The following is an 18,353-nucleotide window of genomic DNA, read 5'->3' on the forward strand; positions in this document are numbered from 1 at the left end:
GTCTATATATATATATATATATATATATATTATTTTTTTAAAGCATAACAAGAACATAGTATATAAATATGTAGCTACGTACCTAAGTTATTTAATAAGAAACATTTATTTTCACAAGAAGAGTGTCATTAAATGGAACGCATATTAAACTGTGTTTAAATTAAAAAAAAAAAAAACAGAAATGAATAAAGTATAGGTAAACACTTAAAAATTACTATTACATGAATCGAAAAATATGCTAACATTTAGCCAGAAGAAAGAATCAAATTTAGTTTGAAAACGTTAACTTATGTAAAGCTATCAAACTGTCCAGATAATATATATATAATATACACATTACACTTAACTTATACTTCCTATATTTTCTTAATTTTTTTAAAATATTTTGTGTGTGTAATCATCTAACTCGTATAAAGTGCAAATTTTTATTTCAGCTTGATTTATTTAGTTCTTCAGATATCTTTTTTGGATTGTCCCTTAGGCTAATATCTAGTCTTAATTGGCGATTTTTCTGAAGATATGACGACTGTAGATCATTGATTGGCAATGGAGTGTTTCGACGTAGTTTGAAGTCTAGAAGAAATTGATTATACTCATAATATTATAATATATTTTTTATTTTATATTCACCATGGACATGCGCCTGGGAGCTTTTGGTTCTTTGTAACCATTGGTCATTATTTTTACGATTGGGTCGAAAATAATTTTTTAGTATGTTCACCTTATACGTTTCGGGCGATTCTTCGCTAATAAGCTAGAATTATATATATTATTGCAAAGTATTGAGATGATTATATATGTACTTACTGCACTATCTTCAGATTCTGTATAATCTACTCTATTGTGGTCTTCTTCCAATTGGGAATTCGAGTCCTTGCTTTCAAAGAAGTTTCTCCTATGATATGCTGATCTAAGATTGGCTGGTGGTAATTTCAAATTGTTTTCAATCTCATTGGGCAACTTCCAGGTCTTAAGATCATCATTCCAAAGAGAGTTTTCCAATATATGTTCTGGATTCCTAAAGATAAGAACAGTGAAGCCCAGTAAATCTTAAAAGCCCTGTTTCTTACCAGTTTCGTCCATTTTTTCGTAGAACTGGTTGTGCTTTGTATAAAAGAAGCTGATAGAATTTCAAATTTCGACCTAGATGCCGAATTTCGTCTAAGTAATCCTCACGATCCAACTGAAATTCTGAATTTAGATCAGCAACTTCACGCTCGAGCATTTTGATCTTTTGCGTACACTTCTTGATACGCTCGTTTTTCATATTGATCTCCTGCTGAATGTTAGCATAGTGCCCTTGCAGCAGATCTCGATCCTCAGTCTCCACACGGCTCAAAGCATGGGCAATGGCACTCAAATGCCTTTTGGCCTCCAATTTACGCATTCGATGGCGTTCCCGCAACTGCAAATCGTCGACTCTTTCGCCGCCGATCAAAGTCTGTTTGATTAGATCAATTCGTTTGCGTGCATGCAATTGAAAGTCTTCGCTGATTGTATTATCCGATTGTTCAGTTTTTGAAACTGGTATTCCATCCTTCATCTCGTCGAGCATCTGCTGGCGCATCTTGACTTTAGCTTCTTCCAGCCACAGTTCTTTTTGCTTGTTATTGTCTTCAACAAATTTATGTAGTATAACACTTTCATGCTGATGGCTTTCGTCAAGCATTCGCTTCAAATTAAAGATTTCCTCTTGATATTTTCTCAATTGTGCATCCTTTGGATCCTCATTTATTCGAGGCGCATTCGATATGTTCTTGGCCCGACATGCATACCTTAGCGTGGACAACGTCTCATCGTAGTTGCTATCAGCTGGTGATATGCATGCAATCATAAGCGTTTTTGTATTGCCTCCCAAGGAGTTCTGAAACAAAATGGATTACAGTGTTCAACAAAATTCAACTTTTTACTACAGATCTTTAAAAAGCTTGAAGAATATAGCGGATGGTCACAAGTATTTTTGAACACATTTTTGCGAGCTCGGAATGTTTCGAATCGAAAGCAAAACTTAACTGTGTATAGCAAATGTAAAAAATTTAATAACAACGAAAAGAATTCGAAAACGAAAAAGTTGATGTACACAAGTTCTCTGCTCTCTGATTTTTTTCTAGTGGTACCGAATCCAAGTATTTGTCATAAAAACTGTTACACGCACCTGTAGTAGACGCGTCAGCTTGGAGTCTCTGTAGGGAACATGCTTTGTTTTACCATCGACTAAAGCTGATATGACATTTCCCAATGCTGATAGCGATAAATTGATCTTTGTTGCCTCCTTCAACCGTTCGCCAAATGCTCCAGTTTTACACTGTCTTTCGGATCCAGCCAAATCGACAAGATTCAATTTACCACGTCGTATTCCTCCAAGGACTGGTGTCGCTGGTGGATCGCCTGCTGGCGAAGATTCCTGAATTTGTTCCAGACTTATGGTGAATATTGTATGGGATCGTGAGCTCTTCTCGTTCATTAATGTGGCTGCCGTAATTCGATTTTTGTTGCCGATATTCAACCAATTATAACAATCAGTTGCATTCATAACAGCTTGACTGGTTAGCGTTGGAACCGTAACACCCACGCCTGGTACATCCTTTAGCGCATGATTCCTAATCCCAATTGATTCATTCGCACTCAACAGATCTCGTATATTCTCGTTATAAATTTCCAAATAGCTCACTAAAGCCAAATACCTAACGCTCGTTGCTATTGAGATTGTTTCAAATATATGGTCAAAGCATCTCTGTATGATGCCGTTGCTCTCAGCAGCTCCAGAATATCCTTCACCCTGATCAATTATAAAAGCAGAAAAGATCTCAAATAAGTGTTCTGTAGTAGGATTTACCCTCCCTTTCTTAGTAATGGGATGTGCTCTATTCGGGACTACCCTGCACTTTTCTATATAGAGATTGGGCATTGCAACCATTCTCATGGCGTTTCACAAGCATCATTGTGTTGAGATTGTGTTTCAATCCTTCCACTGGGGCTCTACATACAGTCGGGAGAGGGAGAGAGAAATATACTTATACAAAGATTTAACGATCCATGAAACTTGATATGCAAGCTTATATAGGAGTAATTACATTAAAAACATCCCAGACGATTTGAAGACATTCCATCATAAATATATGTATGTAAACTTACCTGCATTGTGTGTGTTTTACCACATCCAGTCTGACCATAGGCAAAGATGGTTCCATTGTAGCCCTCTAGAGTACTCTCTACCAACGAGTAGCACATATCATTGTAAATTGTGTCGTTATTTGAGAGACCTTCATAGACGCTGTCGAATCGAAATACTTTCTTTGGTGCACTGCGAACCAAGGGATTTATCACGGAGACAGTGTAGTCTCCAATCTCTAAAATTGTCTGCAGAAATACGTTTTTGTTATTTACGAATATACATACATATATACATATACATATATACACATCCATACAACATAATATGTTTATGTAAAGAGTATATTGGTTTGGGTAAAGGTTTCTGTTAGTTCGGTGTTTAGTACTTCAAACTTAGAACTCTTTCTTACTATCCCCTTAGAGCTATTAATCACTATTTGTTAATAATTTAGTTAATGCTGAGTAACATATACAACTTTCTATGAAAGGACCTTCTATAACAGAGCTTAAGTCTCACATTATCAAATGGTCCAGTTGTATTTCCAAATTCTTTATAGCTTGTAGATTGAGGATCTCACAGGTCGAATTTCAGCTGTGTTTGACTTTACGTTCACTTTGTCAGATGGACTGCATGACGAATATTGTTACTAGTCAATATACTTATTTCACAACTCTTTCCGGAAGTCCTTCTAACTTAGCTTAGTCATATTGACAATTTACCAACAAGGAATGCATAATGGATATATACACTGACGAGCAAAACTGTAATACATGTTCAGTGTTCTCACTATTATATTTTCTACTTTATGCATGATTATGATCATAGTCTTGTTTTGTTAGTGAAATATTTGGGTTTTTACTTATAAATTTGAAGACATTTGATTAGCGATAAGAGAAATACAATGGCAAAGAGTAAAAAAAGTCAAATGTTACAGTTTTGCACTCGCAGAGCAAAACCTATTTCCTTTTGTTTCAAGGCTTTGTTACCATTAAAGCTTATTTGTTTTCGTTTAAATCGCTAGGCCTTGATCATTTTAAGTCTATTTGCAAAATAATTATGATGGCTGATGAAAAGAAAAAGGAAATAATCGAATTAGTGATAGGGGCGATTGGTGTTAGCCACATGACTGTGCAGCGTTAAAAAAACAGTTCAGAAAACATTAAAATCAATAAAGGAGGCGACCGCGACTTTTAAGCGAACATGACACGCGCCACTTGGCTAACTTAGTTACAAGCAATCGCGGCTTTACGCCAATAAAAGCGGCTGTGTTAAATTTAAATGCCAGTGAGTGGACAGTCCGTCGTAGTCTCGGCAGATTGGGTTTAAGGCCAAGGAAGGAAAAAAAACCCTTTTCTAGCTAAAAGGCACATTAGTTTGCGTAGAAACTTTGCAATAATGCATGAAAATTGGGCTCTAGCTAATTGGGATGCCGTAAGTTACAAATAAAAGGCTTAAAAAATGCAAAAAAAATTATTTCAAGGTTATTTGGTCAGACGAAACTAAAATGAATCGTTTTGAGTCAGACGGACGATCGTGGTATTGGACTAGAAATCCCACAGTCCAATCGGCAAATACAGTGCGGAACGAAGGACGTTTGGTACTCGATTCCGCCTGAAATGGAATAAACATGAATAAACAGCCTCAAAAAATCAAAAGGGCTGTGGACCCGTTATTAAAAAATATTTAATAAAAATATTTGTTTAAAAATATTTCCAGTGCAAAACTGTAACATTTGACTTTGTTTACTCTTTGCTATTGTATTTCTCTTATCGCTAATCAAATGTCTTTAAATTTATAGATAAAAGAGCCAAATATTTCATTTACAAAACAAGACTATGATCATAATCATGCATAAAGTAGAAAAGATAATACAGACCGTTGAAGTGAGAACATTGAACATGTGTTACAGTTTTGCTAGTCAGTCTATATATGTATATAGATTATATATATATAGATAAATATACATATGTAGAATAGTAGTACTAATTGCTTGCAAACAAAAAATACAGCTTAGTGTACAGCTTTTGTGAAAGGTTAATAATATTAATAGTTTTTTTAAATTATTAATATGTGAATGAATGTAACATTTCCGAGGTTTTTAGTAACGTACTTCAGACTTGCTGCAAATTTCCTTTTGATTCATCGGCCGGCAGCGCACAATCACTTTTACGTTTTCGCCCATTCCCTTTTGTTGTTTTTCCCGTTTTAATTGTGCGACTCGACTTTTGTTTTGCCAGTGTGTAGTGACCGGTCGAAACTAACGGGCTATTGATTGCAATACTTTGAACTTGAACCAATAATTTGATACCCGTACACACACTGAGAAGAGAGCATATTCGTTAGTCCGTCGACCTCGTGTTTAACACTATTGCCTCATTCGATGGACCTTACCAATTCTCAAACACACACACATATATATATATATATATATAATGTATTTATATATTTATATGTATATAATTATATATATATCTAAATATTTCAAAATATTTTTTTTGCTGTTAATGAAATAGACGATATTCCATACCGATAATACCGATACCGATACCGATACCGATAAGAGTTATTTACTCAAACTTCTGCGGTGAACTAGTTAACAAAGAGCTTTAGCGCATGCTCCTTGGACTGCACACAAAGGTTTGAAGCCATGTAAAAGTTGGTTCCATGCAAAATAATTGTGACAGTTAGTGGGTGCACATATATAATCTTCGTTGTTTAAACCATATATATTATAAACCATATATATTATAATATATATATATATATATATATATATATATATATATATATATATATATATATATATATATATATATATATATATATATAAACACATTTTATTGATTTCGTTGACGAATTAAAGAATATTTAATTTATGTAATGCGAACGACTTCAAATTGTATATGAAGAGGCCATTTTGAGCAGGAACTTTTTGGCTTTTCTCACGTCCAAAATCGAAATCAGTGGGACAGAAAAAAATAATATGCAGCATGTATTATAGTATATGTTTATACAATTCTAACGACTGTTGTTCTGGTTGCAAACGATTGTGGACATTGAGACGTTGCTCCCCAATGACAAGGGAGCCAATGCGATTGAAGCCCTCTCTCGGACTATATGCCATTGTGCACTTGGCTTTGTTGTCCATGGTTTTGGTAGCAAATGCTTTGCCACCAGTAATACGCGTCGGTAAGTTTTTATAATAAGTTCATGTTTATTAGTTATTATTAGTATTAAGAAATTATTCTTAGTTTTTGATTGTTTTTTTCATGTTATGTTTTAATTTTTTTATTTTAATTTAAACGTGTATAAATGAAATATTTATATTTTGGTTTTTTACTGTAATTAAATAAATAATTGAAAATCATTTTCCACTTTCAAATATTTGCTTTATTTAATTTTTCGGTTCAATTTTACAATTAATTTTGTCTTAATAAATTATTATTTTAAATATTTAAAATTGAAATTATAATAATTTGTTTAAATTTATTGTATTTTCTATTTTTCATTTAATTGATTAATTTTATTTTAATTTGTTTTCTTTTATTTTACTTTGATTCTCTTAATATCATTTTTAGAAACTTTCGAAATTATCCATAACCAAATGGGTAAAAAGATGATTCTGTTTAGCCTCTGCTCTAGATCTAGATCTCCCAACCCCCTCCCTTGATGGCTACTTTGCCGGAGATCCCATAGCTACGACCGGTATCACTGCTGTTATCACCGTCACAGCAGCTCCAGACACTGTTCGTTACGGCGAAACAATCCGTAAGGTTGCCGATAGCATCGGCTTCCGCCTCACTTCTGTTATCAGTGGGTCCGTTTCTTCTTGCTCCCATATAGTAGGATTACATTTATCGCTCTTCGTTTATGCAGTCCGGAAAAGACCGCGTTGTTTTCCCTGTTATTTAAGTGGCATATTGAAACTGTCGTCAAAATGTGAGTGTACTGTCGTTCTCATATTTACGGCTGAAATTTGCTTGTTTAATCCTTTTAAATTTGTTTAATTTGATATTCAGAATAGTACAATGTTATTTATTCAGTTTTTAAATTATTTCTTTATTTATTATTTATACCCTAAGTCCATTGAAAATGGAAAATCAGGGTATAATGATTCTGTTCAAAGGTAACAGGCAGATAAAGGCAAACCCCATAAAGTATATATTCTTTATAAGGTTGATCTAGCCTAAAAATATCAATGGGAACATGGAAACTAATTGATCGATCAACTGACCTTTTGTCGTTTATTTGAGTGTTAAAACCTAATTACGATGAGTATTGCGGCGGTATTAAAGCTTTCTGTTAGCGTTAGAGTTAGAGGACCAAGCTAGAGGCCCAGTCGACAAATACTTTACGGTTAAACTTTTTTATGTTAAGGTACAATATTATATATTTGCATGTATGCGAAATGCCACTACTCCGGGTGTGTTTTGTGGATATACAGAAATAGATATAAGCTAGACTAGAATCTTCTGAGTATAATTTTAGTAATTCCATAAAATTCATAATTGTTGCATATTTGCAGGTGCAATTTTTACGGAAGATGAACGAGAAGGTAGCGTGGAATCGGCTTTTAAATATGCGATTTATCGCATAAATAAAGAAAAAATACTCCTGCCTAATACACAGCTGGTATACGATATTGAATATGTGCCGCGCGACGATTCTTTTCGAACTACGAAAAAGGTCTGCCGACAATTGGAAGCTGGCGTTCAGGCCATATTCGGCCCAACTGATCCACTGCTTGCGACCCATGTTCAATCTATTTGCGAAGCATTCGATATACCGCATATTGAAGTTCGCATCGATTTAGAAGTCAGCGTTAAGGAATTCTCGATCAACCTGTATCCTTCCCAAAATATCATGAATTTGGCCTATCGCGATCTTATGATGTATCTCAACTGGACAAAAGTAGCTATAATTTACGAAGAAGATTATGGTAAATACATAAATATATATATATATATATATATATATATATATATATATATATATATATATATATATATATATATATATATATATGTATATATATATATATATATATATATATATATTTCTATTTATATATAGTGAATACATTTGACTGTGGTGTCGTTCAGTGTAATGATCTTTATTCGTCTGAGCTAGAGTTCTTATACCCTGACTCAATCGTATCATCTTTTAAATCTAGCTTATAGAGTGCTGACTGTGTAAGGGTCAACGCTCGTATGTGTAATTTTAGAATTTAAGCTTATAGTTTAATCTATTATTATTGCACTCCCTTCAAGTGGTTGAGTGCGTCGACGGCATGATTAGAATTCTTGAATATGCTATGTTTTCATGCCTGAACATTCTGCGGGGGGCCAAATGTGACAGCTAGCAGTTGCTGCCTTTGGTTTCTTCTTTTTTAGCATCCCAATTTTTCGATGCTTCGCAGAGATCTATGGGACGTCCAGGCACATCCTTGTTGATTACCTTGTTGGTTGATAATCCAGCTATATTGCCGGAGACAATCCTTCCAAGTTTAGTGTTTTGTCCCAATGTTTTGTTGAATTTCTTCACTTTTCTCAACATTATTAGGGGAAGTAAATCAACGCCAATAACATCAATTTGACTGGGCTCGTTAATATGTGGGTCTCCTAGCTCGCAGCCATTTCAATCCTTATTGACATCCATGTCAATTGTCTTGGTCGGAAGAGCTCTCTGAAGTTTTGGCATAACAAGTGCCTGCGTTGTAGTGACGAATTTGTTTTTAAACCTGGGTTTGATTGTTAAGCAACACTATTTTTAAGAATTTCCACATTTTGCGAAATTCCTCGAACTTCCACTTTCCGTTTGGTTCGTATTTTCCAGACTTATTTTTAATTTGGATGAGCCAGTCGCCAGCTACGTATCTTTTCATTTAGACAGTTGCTGCTGACAGAAGATAAAGACAAAAGATAGAAAATATGAGATAGAAGATAGAAAGGATTAGAAGATAAAGTAGAGTAGATGAGAGTTGGAAGATAGAAGGCAGCAGAAGGAAGATGGAAGAATAATCTGATTAATTGAGGCTTTCAATAAAATCTGTTAATTAAATTTACATTGTTTTTTGTTAATATTGAAAACTTTTCCATTTTTTCAGGACTTTTCAAACAACAGGACCTTATTCATTCATCCGCAGAGATGAGAACCGAAATGTATATAAGGCAAGCAAATCCGGAGACTTATCGTCAAGTTTTACGAGCAATCCGTCAAAAGGAAATTTACAAAATAATAGTTGACACAAATCCAACTAATATAAAAAAATTTTTTCGATCAGTACGAAATTCATCTATCTATCATTTGCTTTTGTATATATATATATATAGTTAATATTAGTATTTATGTCTGTTCTTGTGTGTAGATGCTACTATGAATTATTAAGACAACTTGCCATAAATGGGTTTCCATTTATCATTCAAAGCTCAACCCTAGACAGCGTTATGAAAAATTTGTTTCATTGAAGACTACAAATCTGGTGTCCACAAACACGTCACGTCTTCATCTCCCCTATACAAAATTTGACAATTTTCCCAAGGACGTGAGGCATTAAATAGCACAGCGATAACGGAATAAATAATTGATTACTTGAAACAAACTGACTATAGCTCATTGTCATTATTCCTTATAAATCCCAAGAAGAACAGGTTCATGTAAATACTCCGTGGGGTCAGGTGTTCTGCCTTTTATATATATTTAAAAAAATGTTTAGAATATTGTTATATGTAACTCTAGATATCTATGCATGCGTATGTATTTGATTTAATTTCTATATAATTTGATTTACGATCTACCCTATTCGATATTAAATTACAGATTTTACAGCTGCAAATGAATGACCATCGATATCATTATATGTTTACCACCTTTGTAAGTACCTGAAACTCAATTTCACAGATGTTTTCGATCAAACGTATTGAATATTGTATCCCTGTCTATAGGACTTGGAGACATATGATCTCGAGGATTTCAGATACAACAGTGTTAACATAACCGCCTTTCGGTTAGTTGATGTCGGTAGTAAGCGTTATCAGGATGTAATTGATCAAATGCAAAAGCTCCAGCACAGCGGATTAGATATGATTAATGGGATGCCATACATTCAGGTAAACATTTAAGTTTGCTTTATTTTTACGTATAAAAATGTTTATTTAGTTATCATTTTTAAATATTATCGAAGAAAACGTATAACCACCAAAATAGTTACATTTATATAATATTCATGCCTTTATCAATTTTATAAATATATATATATATATATATATATATATATATATATATATATATATATACATATATTTATATATATATATATATATTTTTTTTAAATGATAAAGCAAATTAATTAAAAATTAATTTAATAATTTTAAAATAAATAAGAACAATTTATAAAAACAAATATATAGATTTCAAATCTAAAATGAACATCTGTAATTTTATAATTAATTGTATTAAATTCCAACTTTTCGAATCAAAATTTTAGTTCAATTTAAAAAAAATTAAGTAAGAAAGTTCTATTCGGGGTGCCCGACTAGCAGATACCCTGATCCCAATACTATCTTCGATTTATTATAATTTTCCATAGTTTGTATCGAGTATTAAGAAAAAAACAAATTCAACCCGATCTTCCAACATCAAGATTCAAAAACACAATGTCTACGCAACGCGCATCAGCTCTACCAACACCGCCATTTTATAATTAAAAAATAAAACTATAAAATATATTCAATCGCCACCAGGGATTAACCGCTTACGAGCGTCGCCTCTACCAACGCAGCCACTGCACCGCCTGCAAGAAGAGTTGCAAATTTCAAGTTGAGTAGCAGCTGATAATTCCAGCAGTATTCAATCGCAATTTCGATTCTTGGAATAGAATTGAATACACGCTTTTGAATGTATGTGTGCACACGCATAGGAAAAATGCGTGCGCTTGGCGCTGCTGACATGTGCGTTTGCAAATTGGCCAAACGTTTTGTTTAATAACTTCTGTTTTACCTAATTGATCTTAATAAAATTTTAAGCATATGATCTAATAGAATATGGCTTGGTTGAGATGCAAAAGGCTTCACAAAATGGCCCTATTTCCAACTAAACTTAAATTTTAAGAATTTGGGGAAATTTGGAGTCGGTATGCAAAATTGAATAAAATAAACATAAAACCAAATACAAAACTTGGAGGCTCCAGCTCTTAAGACGTCCAAGACATAATTTTTTAACTGCATTTCAATCATGTTTTTATTCTATAACAATTAAATGCGAATAGCTATCGAATATTTAAAACAAACTTGACCTGCGCTTGCTATACACGGACCTACAAAAATTTTCAAGTCTCTTGCTCTTATAGAACTGAGTTCACACATACGGACAGACAGACGGATCTGATCCAGAATGTATATACTTTATGGGATCTGCCACGCCTCCTTCTGCCTGTTACATACATTTGCACAAAACCATTAAGTCTTGATTACCCATTTTCAGTGGGGTCAAGGTATAAAGATCAGTATTCACTGCATAGTATATATATCTATATTTTCCGTTTTTTTATATGTAGTTAGTTTGGAAAGTTTTGCTCCAAAATAGGGGAATATATAGCGCTTTCTGATTGGCCAAAGGGAGCAAAATCCATAGGGAGATCAAAAATAGAATATATGAACATTTCTTTTTGGTTTTTGACCGTGATAGACTACTCGGCTGCAAGATACTTACTTGTGTAATCTATATTTTAGACAGAATCTGCCCTCATGTTTGATTCGGTTTATGCGTTTGCCTACGGACTCAAGCAATTGGATAGCAGTCACACATTAACATTCAAGAATCTTTCATGTAACTCGGACAGAGTTTGGAGTGACGGACTTTCACTGTATAATTATATAAATTCGGTAAGTGAATTATAATTGCAATGAAGCTTAACAATATTATTTTACACTTGCTTTTTTTCTTGCAAAAAAAATTATTTAACAACAATTTGATGTAGAAACAAGTAAGAAGTCGGGAGTGGACGACTAGGAGATAGCTTAAACTTTGCAGATCAATAATGGTTCGAGGTCGCGTCTTCATAATTAAATAGAATGTGTGATTCGATTAGAACCAGAAATATTTATTACATAAAACAACCATCTCCGTCTGGAGACAACTCCTCGATCACACGCACCACTACTTCTTTGTCAGTTGGTTAAATGTAAAATCTGAAGCTAAAATAGGAGCTGAGAATTCTTGATCGTTATTAAGCGTACGTTTTTTTCGCTTATGGCATATGTGTTTCGTGAATCCATAGTATATATATTTCTGATCATATTTCTGTCCGTCTGTCAGTCCGCATGAACGCAGCGATCTCATAAGCCACAAATGCTAGAGACTTTAAATTTGAAATGTAAGCTCATGTTTACCATAAGCAGTACAAGTTTTAATAATTTATCCCGTTTTCTAATTATCGATAAGCAATAATAATGTGGCTTCGTTTTTTAAGCGTAGCTTGAATACCGTAAATGTTGCAGACTTCAGTTTACTGTGTAGGTAAGCGTATACTGATAAGAATTTCTCCTCTTCTCTGGGTTCAGAGTATCTTCTAATCGAGTCGTCTCGACTAAAGCACTCTTACATCTTCTTATATTAACATTGTTTTTCCTGTTTATAGGCAGCAGTGGATGGATTGACTGGAAAAGTGAACTTTATTGAGGGAAGAAGAAACAAATTTAAAATTGATATACTCAAATTGAAACAGGAGATTATACAAAAGGTGGGCTTTTGGCAACCGGATGTAGGTGTTAATATTTCCGATCCAACTGCATTTTACGACTCCAATATTGCAAACATAACGCTGGTTGTCATGACGAGAGAGGTATGTCGAAATTATACATATAAATTAAAATCCTTATACATAGATATTATTTGTGACCTTTAAGGAACGTCCCTATGTCATGGTTAAGGAGGATGTAAATTTGACGGGAAATGCTAGATTTGAGGGCTTCTGCATTGATTTATTGAAGGCCATAGCACAACAAGTTGGCTTTCAATACAAAATCGAATTGGTGCCAGATAATATGTATGGAGTTTACATACCGGAAACGAACTCTTGGAATGGCATCGTGCAAGAGTTAATGGAAAGGGCAAGAATTTGTAATAATATATATAATATATATCTAAATAATATCGAACTTTTGCCATATTTTTAGCGTGCCGATTTGGCTGTCGCATCTATGACCATTAACTATGCTAGAGAAAGTGTTATTGACTTTACCAAGCCATTTATGAATCTTGGCATTGGCATTCTATTCAAGGTAATAATCGTTTGCTCTATTAATCAATTAATCAACGATTATACAAATTTTATTATATGTTGTGTATATATATATATAAGAAATCGTATAGTAATGTCACGCATGTACGCATGAGTTGTCAGTTTAGTTTCAGTTCTATGCTTTTATTATTATATTGTTATTATTATTACATTCGTTCATGAAGTGAAAGGAATAATATTTGTTTTAACCAATGTCTGTCTGTCACAAGTCACACGGCTGCTTACTTCGGAATGTATTTAAAGTCTCTGGATTACGAGATCGGATTGGCAGAAGGACATGCCTATTCAAATCAGTTTTTATAAGTATATATATTCTTGATCAGGACGACAAGCCAAGTCGATTGAGCCCTGTCCATCTGTCCGTATGTGTGAACGAGTATCTATAAGAGCTAGAGACTTGAAAATTTTTTGTAGGTCAAAAATATTCGATAATTATAAAAATAAAAAAATCATTGAAATGTAATTAATAAATTATATCTCGTTATATGTATATTTTCTGCAATTTGGATTTTTGTTGGATTTTGGATACCGGCTCGCAGATAGGACTGGGGTCAAACTTTGAACGAATATAATGCAGTCGGTTGCGCCCGACTGTAACTTTCTTGCTTGATTTTGGATAGTAGTCATATATCTATATGTAGACATATATTTTGAAATAGTTATATATATGTTAAGTATATATATATTGTAAATTTAGTTTTTCATTATATTGATTACAAATCCTTAGGTGCCGACCAGTCAACCAACAAGATTGTTTTCCTTTATGAACCCATTGGCAATCGAGATTTGGTTGTATGTGCTAGCTGCTTATATATTAGTATCATTCGCGCTATTTGTGATGGCTCGGTTTTCACCATATGAATGGAAAAATCCGCATCCCTGCTATAGGGAAACTGATATCGTTGAGAATCAGTTTTCGATATCAAACAGTTTTTGGTTTATAACAGGAACGTTCTTAAGACAAGGATCTGGATTGAATCCAAAGGTAAGTTTAAATATTAAGTATCCCTGTATATATGGATTGGATATTGTGTTCCTTTTGCTCCGGCTGACTTATTTTATAATAATCGTATAAATATGCATATATATATATATATATATATATATATATATATATATATATATATATATATATATATATGTATATAATATAATATATATATAAGATGTATTATTCATTTACAGATATCAGATCGTGCACAAACGAAGTTTTTCTCTTTTATGAATCCGCTTGCTATCGAAATCTGGTTTTATATAGCATTTGGCTACATTTTAGTATCCTTGTGTATCTGGATAGTAGCACGATTATCACCTATGGAATGGGTACGATCAAAGCCAGCCTGTTCCATGGCCTGCGATCATATGTTGCGCAAAATTCGTAAAGCAAATTATGCTTACGATCATTTGGAGCTGAAATCGATTACAAATCGTTCTGATGATGGACATCATAATGATGATAATAATGATTCTAATGATGTTAAAGAGGACATTGAAATCCATCTTGATGATAACTCAGACTCAGATGATACTTTGGAATTAGTCACCGTACAAAATAATTTTACACTGAAAAATAGCTTTTGGTTTGCAATTGGCGCTCTTATGCAGCAAGGGGCCGATCTCTATCCCAGGGTATGAATATCACTATCTTCCCTAGTGCCTAGTCCCTATCCCCCTAGTTTTCGGCTTATCCATATCAATTTACATTGTTAAGCACTAGGCACGATCGTTAGTGATATGGTTATAAATCAAATTTTTATCTATGTATTCGGAATCTAGAAACTATTCTTTTAAATCTCTTATCACAATTAAAGATGGGTAGAGTCAGGATACATTGAACCTAGGACCTTAAACCTTCAACATATGGTTCATAAGGTCATGTAGCATCAGTTAAAAGTAATCAAAGTAAACACAGAATTAAAAAAATAAATAGAAAACTGAGATTGGTAACGTCTACATTTTCATTTTATAAAAATATGCGACTTCAGATTCAGGTTTGGAATCTTCAGGAACAAATTCTTCGTATAACAATTTATTTATTTCTTTTTATATATTTGGAATCAGTTCACATATCACTTCACATCTTACAGAGTATTCTGTAATATAAATAAGTAGGGTTCGGAAACTACATACAACAAATATTTCACTCTTGTGGCAACAAATTTTGTTGCTCAAGCTGAATAGATATATAAATGATATTTTATATATATATATATTTTTATATATTAAATAAAGCGAGGGAAGCTTGGATGACACAAAATTTGAATTAGTAAACCAGGTTTACATGCATCAATATATTTTATGTCTTGAATTCCTCTTATTTTTCAGGCAACATCAACCCGCATTGTTGGTGGTTGCTGGTTTTTCTTTTGCTTGATAATAATCTCATCATACACAGCAAATTTGGCTGCATTTCTAACAGTTGAACGCATGATAACTCCGATTGAAAGTGCCGCGGATTTGGCCGATCAAACGGAAATTCAGTACGGCACTTTGGAAGGCGGATCAACTATGACATTTTTTAGGGTAATATAAAGTTTTTCCTTTGTTCGTAGAACTATAATATTGTATATTCTGTTCAGTCTTCATTGTCTATATTTTACAATATATTAATTTTGATTTTGAAATTCAATATCATGTAATTTAGATTTTTCTTTTATATTTTAAATACAAATTTTGGAAGCCAATTTTAAAAAGTTCTTGAAATTCAGTTGAAAGTTTACCAGCAAATATTTGAAGGAAATTGAATATGTAGATTTATCATTACTTTCTGTTTACCCATCAGGACTCAAAAATAGGGATATATCAGAAAATGTGGCGCTATATGGAAAACCGAAAGACATCTGTTTTTGTGAAAACGTACGAGGATGGCATCAAGCGGGTGATGGAAGGCAATTATGCTTTTCTAATGGAGTCAACAATGTTGGACTATGCAGTTCAGCGAGATTGTAACTTAACGCAAATAGGGGGACTGCTGGATTCGAAGGGCTATGGTATTGCAACACCAAAAGGATCACCATGGCGGGATAAAATTTCATTAGCTATATTGGAATTGCAAGAGAAAGGCATTATACAGATACTCTATGACAAATGGTGGAAAAATACAGGCGATGTCTGCAACAGAGATGACAAAAGCAAAGAATCGAAAGCCAATGCATTGGGTGTTGAAAACATTGGTGCGTATATCTCGTATAGCTCGAACATTATGATTTGCTTCGCTTAGTTAATATAGTTGTTCAGATATTAATTTTCTATATTATATATAAATGTATTCTCTATATATTTTATTAAATATAAAGAGAGACTTGAAATTTGAAATGTTTCTCATTGTATACCATACGCAATACAAACCTATCAGTCTGTTCGATTACTCATGCCATTTGCTTGGTATTTGGTAGCCACCAAAATTAGAGACTTAAATTTTCCATGTGGGTTGCAGTGATTGAATATGAATAAGAAACGTATTCCAATAAATAATAATAAAATTTATTTAACCTACAAGAGCAGCCCAATCGCAAGTGCTGCATAAATGGTGAAAAATGATTCAAATCTGATTCATTTCTGCGTAGTGATATTTTGAAAGGGTAACTCCTAATCAGGCACTCTATAGATTAGAGCTATCCTACTTGTCGTTTATCCATTTATTATTTGTATATATTTTTGTTGACATTTCACATATCTTTTTTCGCTTTATAGGAGGTGTGTTCGTTGTTTTACTTTGTGGCTTGGCGCTTGCTGTGGTTGTGGCGATATTTGAGTTCTGTTGGAATTCAAAGAAAAACTTACATACAGACAATCAATCATTGTGCTCCGAAATGGCCGAAGAGCTACGATTCGCCATGCACTGCCAGGGATCAAAGTCGAAGCAACGACCAGCGCTCAAACGTGATTGCCTAAAATGCGCTCCAGGGTCCACTTATGTGCCGACTAATGTAACAATGCCAAACTTGGGCGTTCATTATAACTATTTTAATTAAATCAAATTTTCAAAACAAAATTTAAAAGAGAAAAAACGAAAAATAAACTACAAAGATTGATTAAGGCTTTTAAAATTAAGTAAGTTTTGTGTACTTACAAACATAAGTGTTTTGTATTAATACTTTAAAAAATAAAATAAAATTTGTTGCCAAGCAAATAAGCCTCTAGCATATACTTATTATATTATTTAGTTATTTGATTGCCGTACTTTGAGCGGATCCGGAGTATTTGGATGTGTGTCTTTTATATAGTTTCAACTGAACCACAAACACACAGGACAACAACTTAGTGACAATCTGTTTACACTGTTCCGAAGCGACTTCCTGTGCTGCTATTATATGTTGTGTATATATATATATAAGAAATCGTATAGTAATGTCACGCATGTACGCATGAGTTGTCAGTTTAGTTTCAGTTCTATGCTTTTATTATTATATTGTTATTATTATTACATTCGTTCATGAAGTGAAAGGAATAATATTTGTTTTAACCAATGTCTGTCTGTCACAAGTCACACGGCTGCTTACTTCGGAATGTATTTAAAGTCTCTGGATTACGAGATCGGATTGGCAGAAGGACATGCCTATTCAAATCAGTTTTTATAAGTATATATATTCTTGATCAGGACGACAAGCCAAGTCGATTGAGCCCTGTCCATCTGTCCGTATGTGTGAACGAGTATCTATAAGAGCTAGAGACTTGAAAATTTTTTGTAGGTCAAAAATATTCGATAATTATAAAAATAAAAAAATCATTGAAATGTAATTAATAAATTATATCTCGTTATATGTATATTTTCTGCAATTTGGATTTTTGTTGGATTTTGGATACCGGCTCGCAGATAGGACTGGGGTCAAACTTTGAACGAATATAATGCAGTCGGTTGCGCCCGACTGTAACTTTCTTGCTTGATTTTGGATAGTAGTCATATATCTATATGTAGACATATATTTTGAAATAGTT

The 18,353-nt window shown here is 33.4% G+C and overlaps 2 protein-coding genes across 7 annotated transcripts; one reads left to right on the plus strand and one right to left on the minus strand.

Annotated features, from left to right (window-relative positions):
• Positions 1 to 357: 357 nt before the first annotated feature.
• Positions 358 to 5,535, minus strand: LOC111597743 (osmotic avoidance abnormal protein 3). 2 transcript variants are annotated; one of them, XM_023312603.2, is made up of 8 exons: positions 5,507 to 5,535; positions 5,226 to 5,434; positions 3,136 to 3,360; positions 2,156 to 2,779; positions 1,071 to 1,864; positions 808 to 1,018; positions 631 to 754; positions 358 to 573 (listed from the first exon to the last, which is right to left on the minus strand). In XM_023312603.2, the coding sequence occupies exons 2-8, from the start codon at positions 5,295 to 5,297 to the stop codon at positions 431 to 433; spliced, it is 2,193 nt and encodes a 730-aa protein (XP_023168371.2). In that variant the 5' UTR covers positions 5,298 to 5,434; positions 5,507 to 5,535; the 3' UTR covers positions 358 to 430. The 2 variants fall into 2 exon arrangements, with proteins under 2 accessions (XP_023168371.2, XP_023168363.2); XM_023312595.2 differs by having other exon boundaries at positions 5,226 to 5,521.
• Positions 5,536 to 5,978: 443 nt separating this feature from the next.
• Positions 5,979 to 17,438, plus strand: LOC111597716 (glutamate receptor ionotropic, kainate 2). Of its 5 annotated transcripts, XM_023312575.2 has the most exons (14): positions 5,979 to 6,304; positions 7,641 to 7,670; positions 7,745 to 8,054; positions 9,222 to 9,397; positions 9,935 to 9,988; positions 10,060 to 10,224; positions 11,845 to 11,997; positions 12,753 to 12,956; positions 13,021 to 13,224; positions 13,291 to 13,395; positions 14,601 to 15,044; positions 15,741 to 15,938; positions 16,198 to 16,588; positions 17,109 to 17,438. In XM_023312575.2, the coding sequence occupies exons 2-14, from the start codon at positions 7,659 to 7,661 to the stop codon at positions 17,387 to 17,389; spliced, it is 2,697 nt and encodes an 898-aa protein (XP_023168343.1). In that variant the 5' UTR covers positions 5,979 to 6,304; positions 7,641 to 7,658; the 3' UTR covers positions 17,390 to 17,438. The 5 variants fall into 5 exon arrangements, with proteins under 5 accessions (XP_023168343.1, XP_023168335.1, XP_023168327.1 ...); XM_023312567.2 differs by lacking the exon at positions 14,601 to 15,044 and adding an exon at positions 14,143 to 14,400 and having other exon boundaries at positions 7,641 to 8,054; XM_023312559.2 differs by having other exon boundaries at positions 7,641 to 8,054.
• Positions 17,439 to 18,353: the final 915 nt, after the last annotated feature.

This window comes from Drosophila hydei, unplaced genomic scaffold, assembly GCF_003285905.1.
Source record: "Drosophila hydei strain 15085-1641.00,03,60 unplaced genomic scaffold, DhydRS2 tig00008145-arrow-arrow-pilon, whole genome shotgun sequence".
NCBI lineage: Eukaryota > Metazoa > Arthropoda > Insecta > Diptera > Drosophilidae > Drosophila > Drosophila hydei.